General features: G+C 35.8%; 1 protein-coding gene across 2 annotated transcripts; it reads right to left on the minus strand.

The window, feature by feature from the left end:
* Positions 1-2,504: 2,504 nt before the first annotated feature.
* LOC145431451 (uncharacterized) lies at positions 2,505-10,188 on the minus strand. 2 transcript variants are annotated; one of them, XM_080307243.1, is made up of 7 exons: positions 9,910-10,188; positions 9,677-9,734; positions 8,750-9,070; positions 8,144-8,410; positions 7,550-7,816; positions 7,184-7,309; positions 2,505-4,027 (listed from the first exon to the last, which is right to left on the minus strand). In XM_080307243.1, the coding sequence occupies exons 2-7, from the start codon at positions 9,729-9,731 to the stop codon at positions 3,927-3,929; spliced, it is 1,137 nt and encodes a 378-aa protein (XP_080163369.1). In that variant the 5' UTR covers positions 9,732-9,734; positions 9,910-10,188; the 3' UTR covers positions 2,505-3,926. The 2 variants fall into 2 exon arrangements, with proteins under 2 accessions (XP_080163369.1, XP_080163368.1); XM_080307242.1 differs by having other exon boundaries at positions 9,677-10,188.
* Positions 10,189-10,622: the final 434 nt, after the last annotated feature.

Genomic DNA, 10,622 nt, shown 5'->3' on the forward strand with positions numbered 1-10,622 from the left:
AATGTACTTAAGGCCATGTTGCACTAAAGATGGAAAAAACAGGCAAATGTAAAACACACTGTCAGTTTATCATTACTGTTTGTATCTAATATGAAACCTTCACACTGTTAGTTAATAGAAATGCCTTTGGCCCCATCATGTGGTCAGTGCTGATCACTGCATTAAATGCAAATCAAGCTTCATCTTGTCTCAAATTGTTCTTTCCCTGTACTATCCAACATTATAGATGTCGACATATTGACACAGAGAAATTGATAATAATAAAGTAATACAAATAAAGAAGAAGAAGACGAAAAAATCAACTTGTGTATTAAGGAAAAGGCAGCATTATTCTGTTTATCTCTTGTGCTTGCTTTTGTTGTAATGTTTTTTATGGTAAAACACACAAACACAGCATGAGGAAAACAAAATCTTTATTGTACTTCAAAAATGGGACATAATGACAAATGTCACTTTTCAAATGTCTTTTTTATACATATCAACAAATATTCTTATTACTGCTGCATTTGTGTCACATAGAATATTTTAAAATGTTACTTAGTCAATTAGAGCTATTTCCACAATGAAACAGGCTAATGTGTAAAGTCATTACAAGCTGCCTCATGTGCCCTTCATGTTTTTTGTATTGTTGCTTGATAAGAATATGTGAGCATTTACTATTATGGATCATCTACTATGATTCGTAATAGTGAACAAACAAGCCATTGTTATGCATGGTACCGATACTGTAGTTGCACACTGACCTCTGTGCAACGGCAGCAGTTGTTTAGCAGTTTAGCAGCTCAGTGACCACACGACCTTGTGGTTTCTAAGGTTGTGACAATCAACGCAGTGAAGACCAGCTATGATGCTTGAGGCACAGCTCACATCTTCTCAACAAAACACAATGTAAGCAAAGCACCAACACTATTGAAAAAAGGCTTTGTTTAATCCGAAATTTTGATTGGGGCTTTTACAATATTGTCAATATTGTTGTTGTTATTTACTTGATATATGTCAGTATGCTTAAAAAAGGTGAATGAAGATGAGCCCAGAGAAAAGAAGGCAATACCTTTCTTATTACATGAAGAATACCTCTTCATGTAATAAGAAAGTAACATCAATTGCAGATGTCTTACTTTGATAGGAATCATCATTGTAGAGTTTCAGCTAAGTTGAGGTCAGATATAATGTTTTGCACAAAAGTTAAAGTTTTCCTGTGACTTGAGTGATGTTTTCTTTGTATAGAAGTTTAGAGTTAAAAATGTTATCTGCAGCAACATCTGAAAGAAGTAACACAAGGAATGTAAATGTGGTGTAGTCACATACTGTTACTATTGCATTTATCTGGGAGCTTCTCGAATGCCAGGTGAAACGTCTTCAAGCAACTTACAGAAGTCCAGAAGCTTTTCTTTCCAAGCTCCTTAGACTATCTATCACTATAGCTGACTGCTAGATACTGAATCCAGACGCTCCTGTTCCAGTTGTGTTAAGAATGTTATTTTGAGGACTTTTTATTTGTTTGTTTGTTTTTTAAACAAAGATATACCACTGGATACTTATGAACACACCTAAAAATTGAATACCATATGATTTATCCCATGTAGCATGTCTGTCTGTGTCTGCCTGACACCAACTGCACTGGGTAGTGGATGTCTTAAAATAGGCTTAAGTTACTGTTACTCGACCTGGTGATATATACTGAAGAACAGCGTGGCAGACAGCCTGAACCTGTGCTCTTCATCACAGGATTAATGTCAACTGTTTATTTTGCTTTTTTATGTCCTGCAATGTACATTTGTCAATATAATCTGCATCACAAAAGTTTGTGAAAAGAAGCAAAAGGAAGTATCAGTTAACAGCCTGGTGTGAAAACCACATTAGATTAAAGTCACAACTCTTTCTTTTTTTAGTGTGTCGGCTAAAGACACACTGACATGTATGTTCTGATGTACTGCGTGGGAGACAGCACGAACCTGTGATCTTCATCTCACGATTTAGGTCAAAAGATAGAGAAAAGTCTGTTCACACACATTTATGTATAAACATTTGCTACCACAGGAGTGAAACAAAAATCACATGTAAAATGTGACAGCTGCAACTGATGGCTTGTCTTTTTTCTCAGCAGCTTCAGAAAATCAGCCATTTCTGTGCACATAGTTACAGATTTGTCTCCACATTTACAAATCATTTACTTTTAAATCTGAGTGAATTTCACAAGATCTTGCAGATCACGTGCTCTGCATTTTCCTGCTTTTAGTTAACTATAAAAACGTTGGCTCCACCATGTGATGAGTGCTGATACTATGCGTTTTTACATTTACTACTAAAGGTTACAGCTTTTACTAGATCATCACAAGAATTATCACTAATCACCAAATAATACATGTAAAGGAAAACACCGATTCTTGTTTAATGTAAGGGTTATTATAGCGTTGTCCCTTTCTACATTATGCTTGACTTAAACGTAATGGTTTGTATGATTGAGATACATACAGAGAATAAATGTAACACTTTGAGACAGATTTATGTAAAACATGAGGAAAGCACAGATTTTATTGTAGTTAAAAATTGGCATGGGATCACAAGACCTGACAAATATTACTGGAAATCTAAATGTTGGTCAACAAGCTTCAAAGCATTTATTATCATTGCATTTGAAAATACAACAAAATTTTAATTGCATCACCAGGTTGCCGACCAAACGCACACAGTTATACGTGTCTCACAAAGTCCACTTACTGACTTTTTCATACATGTCAAGCATATAACATTAATTATTGATGGATTTATGTCACCTTACACAAGATATTCATATCAATCACACTTTTCATTAAAATACTGCTTAGAAGAGCTGCCTGCAGGGGAGTTTGTGCCCTTCATGTTTTTGTATTGTTGCTTGATGTCTCTGTTGGTTCTCAGTCATCCAAAACACAAGCCGAGCAACAAAGCATATGCTGTGCAGTGCAGAGAGCTCTTCACTGGAGAAAACGCATAGAAAAGACAGATGGTTGGTTTGAAAGAGGAGCAAAAGAGACCATCTATGTCCACTGTGAACGACCACCTTTTCAACAGAGCGAGCAGCTTATGACACCAACTGTCAGCTACCCACAATGCAGTCCTGAGATCCTTCAATAGGTCACATGATAGGGTAAAGGTCTTACAGTGGTTTCATCCAAAACCTCTGATGGTAATAGCCCACGCCTTTTTACACACTATGGCTAATGTCATGTCGCAGATGATTAATAGTGGGTCAATGATCACCTCCTAGGGGTTAGATAACTGGGAATTTCCACCTGATGAGAGGTAAAACGTCTTCAAAAAAATTTAAAGCTTCTTTTCATGATCTTAGATCTCTTAAGTCTCTACTATGATTAACAGCTGTGAACAAACAAGCCAGTGTTTTATGCATTATACAGTTTTCCTTTCTCGATGACGTCTGTGCAGCTTAGGTAATGTCACATGGTTTAGAGGTTTAGCAGCTCAGTGAATACAGGATGTAGTTTGTGGTTTTAATGTCATGACAACACAGAAAAAAGTAACCATGGTGCTTCACTGTGTTTTTATCTCAAACAAAAGGCACAGCCCACGTCTGCTAAACACAACACAAGGAAAGCATCATCACTGACCAAAGCCTTTTATTCAATCTCCAAGGTTAAATGTAAAATGTTGGTTGGAACTTTTACAGGGTTGTTGTAGTTTATTTAAATTATGTGAAATAAAATGTAGTTCGAATATTAAGTATTAAGTATTTAATTTAATTTAATTTAATATAATATCTCATTATATTAAATGCCTTCTAAATTCCTTTTTTATCCCTTTATGTTTTCTTCAAAATTAAAGTAATCCAGTGAGTACTTGTAAAATATGTTTACCTTTACATTAACTGCACAGCTGGAACTGCTAAACTGGCATAGTTTTATTAGCTACTTGACCAAAAGTCAACGTTAACTTTCATCTTGATTTGAAATAGGTGGTGTTTCTCTTGTTTCTCTTCCATCCTGCTTCAGTCTAACCTCTGAGTAGACAACATCCACTTCAGCATCATCTGAATGAAGTAGAAAGAGAAATCTGTGTCTTGTGTAATCAAGGGAGATTAATATTGTACATCAAAAACTTGTAGCAAGAAAGTTTTCACAAACATTCACCATGACACAATATTTGTAGCTTTGGCTCTGTACATTACCACAGTGGATTTTAAATCAAATAAAAAACTGTGATTGAAATAAAGCATTTAGTTTTAATTACCTTTAATTTAAGGCATTAGGCCCAAAATTGGATAATTATTAGGGGTGGCAAATTAACGCGATAATTGTGATTAATTAATTAGAAAAAAAAGGGGGGAAAACGTATTTATTCACACTTTGCATTTCAAGCAAAGAGGAACTTTTGTTAATGTTGGATTTCCTGGTATACCAATTACACTGATGCACACATCAGAGCTGCGAGGAATCAGAAGAAAGCATGTTGCTGGGACTGATCGGAGGCAAATTTCATTTCAAAAGACTACCTGACAGAAGCCTTGAAAAAAAGCGTGGTTTTGTGCAAACTGTGCAAAAACCTTATGGTACCATCTAAATGCAAAATATGTTGCAGCGAGCACAGAAACTGTGCAAGTCAACATCAGACAAACTTACAAGTTCTCTCGCAAAATGGCTTGCTCTGGACTGTAGACCACTATCAGTGGTAGAAGATAGGGGGTTAGAAAATTTGCTACAGTTAGCATCAGGTGATCTAACTTTCCAGCTACTTTTACTTGAAGACTATTTCAAGTAAAATTCAACAGCTTCATGACACTGAAAATCAAACAAAATTAGATGCATTACAGACAGCCCTGCTAATGTGGAGGAACTACACCAGGAGCAAACAAGACTGGGGCAACAGAAAGAGCCACTTATACAGGATGTTTCCACACGGTGGAATTCAACAGTGGATATGGTTTCTTGTCTACTAAAAAATCAAGAGGCTGTTTTTGCCGCTTTGGACAAACAAAAGCACAAGCTAGTGATTTTAACTCCATCAGAGCTGGTAAACCACAGTCCTTGAGCCATGCAGGTAAATAAAACTATTTTTTAACTTATTGTTACTGTTTCTTCAAAAAGATCCATAGTTAACAGTTATTGTGTAGATTAATAATTACTTTCTTGAGCTGTCTACTACAGATTTGTGACTGAGCTTCTTGGAGGTGAGACATATGTCTCATGTTCAGTGGTTTTACCTGCTTTCTGCCACCTGCATCACACCGTGGAGGTCTCCAATTATGACTCAAACTACATGGTGAAATTTAAGACTGCCTTCACAAAGGACCTATCCCAACGTGTAGCTACACTCAACCATCAGTGGCTCAAGATAGCTACTGTGCTTGACCCACGCTTTAAGGATTTCAAGTGTGTTGCGAGGGGAGAGTGAGAAGAGGTTTGAACCAGCCTTGAGGCCCTGCTGCAGGAATAGTGTAAAGATGCCACCACAAAGGAGCCAGCAAAGACAAAGTGCCTCCTCCTCTCTTCATTGTCTTTAGACTCTGATTCAGATGAAGAAGCCCTGAGTAACAGGGCCCTGAGTCTGTACAGAGCAGAATCCACCATCAGCGACAGAAAGACTGCCTGCTGCAGTGGTGGTCAGTCAAGCAGGGACCCACCCACAGCTGTCTGTCCTGGCCTACAAGTATCCTGCCACTTCTGTCCCATGTGAGAGACTGTTCTCACTTGCAGGTCACACGTTTCTACCTTATTTTTTTAAGAAGAAAAACTGCACTTTATCTTGAAATTTTTATTATTATTATTATTTAAAGACAATACCACTTTGAAAATGTATGTAAAGGACTTAAAATAGCACTTTCTTTTTAAGTCTGCCCAATTTTGGCCAGGGATATTATTTTTTGTTTCTCTGTTTTGAATTTAAATGCAGTTTAAACCCTATTTTTTCTTTCCAGAAATTAAAAGAGGTGGAGTTTACAATGTTAATGTCCATGTCTATTATTTGATTTGGTCACCTAATAAAACCCCTTTAAATGAAAAAGTATGGCGCCTTGGGGCAAATTTTCTTGTGCAATTAAATGCGATTAATCAAGATTAATTACAAAGCCTCTAATCAATGAATTACACAATAGATGGAAAAGTAGCATCATGACCAAGTTCTGTTTCTATTTTATTTCTGGAAAAATGAAGCAGACATCATATCTAAAGTCATAACAAAGCTCTAAATTTGTATTTTATAGCTTTTTGATGTAATTTTAAATATAATGCTCAAGTAGATGTCAGTATAAGTAAAGGAGGCCATCATTCTGTGGAAAAAGCACAGAAATAAACCAGAGAGATGGCAAAACATTTAGGAGTGGCCAAACAACTTTGTACATTCTTAAAAATGTACAAGGTTGAGCTGCAGTTGCCATCTCAAATATACCATTCTTCTTCTATCCAAGAGATATTCTCTGACCCCCACCTTGATCCCATCTGTGATGTGTCACTCCAAAGAACACGTCCCTGCTCTAGAGTTCAATGGTGGTGTGCTTTACACAACTGCTTGCAACACTTTGCATCAACACTTTGCACTGGGGCTTGGAAACCCATTCCATGAAGCTCTCTATGCACTTTTCCTGAGCTAAGCTAAAGGCCATGGGTTGAAGGCAGTCTTACTGCAAGACTGAAGTATAAAACTGATCCTTACACTTTAAATCATTTTAGTTTTCTAGTAAATTTTGGTTCTCTGAAAACGAGAGACTGGAAAAAAAAAAAACCTCCACTGGCCAGTGGTACCCTCAGCGTCAAGGTAGATAGACCTATGTTCTAACTTTCCAAACACGTCACTTTGTTCTCAAAAGTTATGATTTTTTTTGTAGATACACGAAAGATATCAATTGCTTTATTCTCGAGTTATCACAATGATAAACCCACCTGCCCACTGCTTGTCAGGATGACAACAATAACCCATCAGCCTTTTACAGCTGAGGAGAAAATGACTGTAATTACTAAACATTTAATAAAAAGTTTTGTAAAACTCATTGAATTAAAGGTGAAAATCAGCATTTCAATCACATATTGATTATTTTACTAAAATTTTACTAAAATCCCTTGTGGTCCTGTACAGAAGCAATACAAATAATGGCGCTTACTGTAAAGGTTTTATAACAATTTGACATACATTCATGTGTGGTACTCACTGAGATAAAATTGATAGCAGCAATATAGTTAATTTAAAATATTACCTTCATTAACAGTCATAGTGCCAGTCTTTTGGAATTTCCGGACACCAAGAAACACAGCCAGAATGAGTAGAATGGCAATGCTTCCCACCACAGCCACAGTCACGACACAGTGGTCAGAAATATTACCTAGAAATTGAATACATTAAGAAGAATGTACTGAGATAATGGGGATATAATGGCCTCAAGTCACTTGCAATTTATGCTTCAGTATCTATAAGGTAATTGGTCTATAGACATATAAGATTGATTTTTTTTAACTCAAATAAATAACTTAATTAGAACAATGCCTATGAATACATAAACTAAACAAAATAATTAAAAATATAAAATAAATGAATATCTAAGTAGAACATTTTTTTATATTACCTGTACATCTTATAAGGTGGATGATGGTTTGTTGTCTGCTTATATTGTTCTGGACAATACACATCAGCTTTCCCAGCAGTTGACCATGTAAGCTGATGGTAACATTTGAAATGTTGTGGTTTTCTGAAATGTTGGGTTGGGTTTTTATCAACAAGTTATCATCTAATAAAAAGATGAACTCTACGTCATCTCCTTCAGAGGAGCAGCTGACTTTCCTTTGTTCTGGCGACGAACACACCTGAGATACAGCTGGTTTTGACACAGGAGCTGAAAGACAAACATGTGGTCACATATGTATGCAGTACGAATTGCAATTTAACATCCACTGCCAGCTCTGCAAACTATCATATATGTCTTCAGAAACTCTGTTTTTAGTGGTACCTGGTAAGTTATTCTAGTTTTTACAAAACTGAATTTTGCAAAAAAAAGAATTATCTTTGGGAGACTTTGTCAGCATAGATAACTTTTAAAAACAGATCTATGCTACTTTTGAAAAATGTTACAGGTTATTAATGTCTTTGATTATCCAAAGATATATTTTAGCTTTACAACACATTTAACATGTTCATTTCTATTACATATATTTTACATTACCTGTACAGCTTGTAAGGTGGGTGATATTTTGTTTTCTGCTGACATTGTTTTGAGCAACACATGTCAGGTTTTTCATCAGTTGACCAGGTAAGTTAATGGTAACATTTGAAACGCTGTTGTTTTCTGTACCGTTGGCTGTAGTCTGTATCAACAACTTATCATCCAAAGACAAAATGAACTCTACTTCATCTCCTTCAGAGAAACAGCTGACTGTCATCTGGTTTGGTGACAAACACATCTGCGTAACAGCTGGTTCTGACACAGGAGCTGAAAAAACAAACGCATAGTCACATATAGACACAGTATCAACTGCAATATGACATTCACTGCTACTCTAAGGAGTGTAAATACATATCAATACAGGCTTTATGTAAGTGCTTACTCATAGCTTACTTATATAAAATGTGTGCATAAAATGAATGATAATTTTATAACTCACTTACTAATATATAACCAGCAATAAGAACAACAATAAATGCAATCTATAAACTGTTCATGTAACTACCTGCTTTTTAAATTTCTGGTTTTAGCTCTAAACCACATTTTGACATGTACATTGTTATTACACAGATGTTATTCAATAAGTCAATAAGTTGTTGGTCTTACCGAGTATATGTAGATGGATGTTAACTGTCTGCAATAACACACCGTCAGTAGAACTGTGTGTTTCCATGCTGTACTCTCCAGAGTCATGTTTTGTTGCTTTGTTGAGCTTCAATGTTCCATTTGTGGAGACTGTAGTACGATTCTTGTATTTTTCATTGAGACTAATTAATGTATCATTTATTAAGGTTAAAATTTTTTCTGTACTCTTTTTCAAGCTTGTCTTCATATGTGGTTTAGTAGGTATGTAAAAAACGAGTGGTTCTCCTAAAACTCCAAAACACGTCTGGGGTCCAGGTTCAGTTAGATTGCATTCTGAAGACCCTGGTAAGAAAATGAATAAACAAATGTATACAAAGAGGGAAATTAATAACTATCATGTAATTGTACTAAACAGAAATCCATAAACTTTGTATCTATGTAACCGATTAATAGTTACTGACAAAATCCACGTGTATGGAATTTGAGAAATAGTATTAATGACACTGTTGTCTGATGTACTGTTGTACAGCACTATATCAAAGAGAAATGTTCTCTCATCAGACAAAACATTTAAATGCTTTAACCTCGTAGGACCTGGTCCACATATGTGGACATCATTCAACATTTGGGTTGTCTAGACCAAAATGCTGAATTTTACTCTACAAGGCCTGATATCCACTTACGAGGACATTAGACTGCCACTGAACTATTAAAATTTAAAACGAATGTCCTCATCTGTGGATCTCATTTTTCTCAAAAAAAAAAAATCAGGTAAAAAATAAAAATCTGGTAATTCTTTGTTTTTACATTCATCGGGTCCCAATCAGCCCAAATAGCAAAGAGAAATTAAAAATGCATGCCATGAAAGAGTTCTTAGGAGGTTAATAATGACTTAACATTGTAGATTTGTTTTGTTCTTCTATGTACTGTTTAATAGTTGAAGCGTACCTTGTGCCACAGCGGTCATTGCTGGAGTTGCGATGATGATGTAGATCAAAATCATCTTCTGTTTGGACAGAATCAGATTATTTTGCATGTGTAGTGTACTATCAAACGTGTGGATTATCTACATAATGGATAAATAGAAACTATTCTTACTTTGGAAAATAATGCAACAACTATTGACATACTAGACATTTGCATGCTTTTTAACTAATGTCGCCATAACAACAGTCACTCACCACATTTAAAAGAAGATCACTTCTTACTCTCTGGCATGTGAATTCACCACTGGCACCTGGATGGTATATTTCTGGTCTTTTTTCCCTTTCATGAAGAAAATCGAGGAAGACATTATTTGCCTTCAGCACAACCAGACGACTAGACTCAACGTAAATATTAAATAAACTTGTTTTTATATAGCACTTTTCCACTTGAGCACTCAAAGAACTTTACAACATGTTTCATACACACACAATTTTTACTATCTTACAGTTGCACACACATTCCAACTCTGACAAACACACTGGGAGAAACTTGGGGTTCGGTATCTTGTCCAAGGATACTCTGCAGACTGGAGCATTCACCAATGTTCCAATTAGGAGATGGCCTGTGCTACAGCTAATCCCGTGAGAGCAGTTACCAAGCTTTATGTCACATTCAATGGGTGTTCATGTTAGCCCACAATGAATTAACAGGAGTCACTCTCTGACATTAATCAACAATGCTGCTTCTTGCTTTTGTTTGTGCACTTTTTATTTGCATGTACCAAGACAAGAATGCACATGAACATGATGATGAGAACTGGATGATTAAAAATGCAAATATCCAAATTAGATTATAAGATATAGTTGACATGTTCATCAAAGATCTTCCTGAAACATTTCCACAACATAAAGTAATTTAGCAAATATGTAGTTACAAAACAGAAGGATAAGAACAACATGACATGTTT

This window comes from Astatotilapia calliptera, chromosome 10 (assembly GCF_964374335.1).
Source record: "Astatotilapia calliptera chromosome 10, fAstCal68.1, whole genome shotgun sequence".
NCBI lineage: Eukaryota > Metazoa > Chordata > Actinopteri > Cichliformes > Cichlidae > Astatotilapia > Astatotilapia calliptera.

Coding starts and splice junctions, on each gene's coding strand:
- LOC145431451 (XM_080307242.1), bottom strand. CDS start 9,764: ATGCAAAATAATCTGATTCTGTCCAAACAGAAGATGATTTTGATCTAC. Junction 7,817..8,143: donor CCACCTTACAAGCTGTACAG/GTAATGTAAAAT, acceptor TTTGTCTTTCAG/CTCCTGTGTCAAAACCAGCT. Junction 7,310..7,549: donor CCACCTTATAAGATGTACAG/GTAATATAAAAA, acceptor TTCAATTTCTAG/GTAATATTTCTGACCACTGT.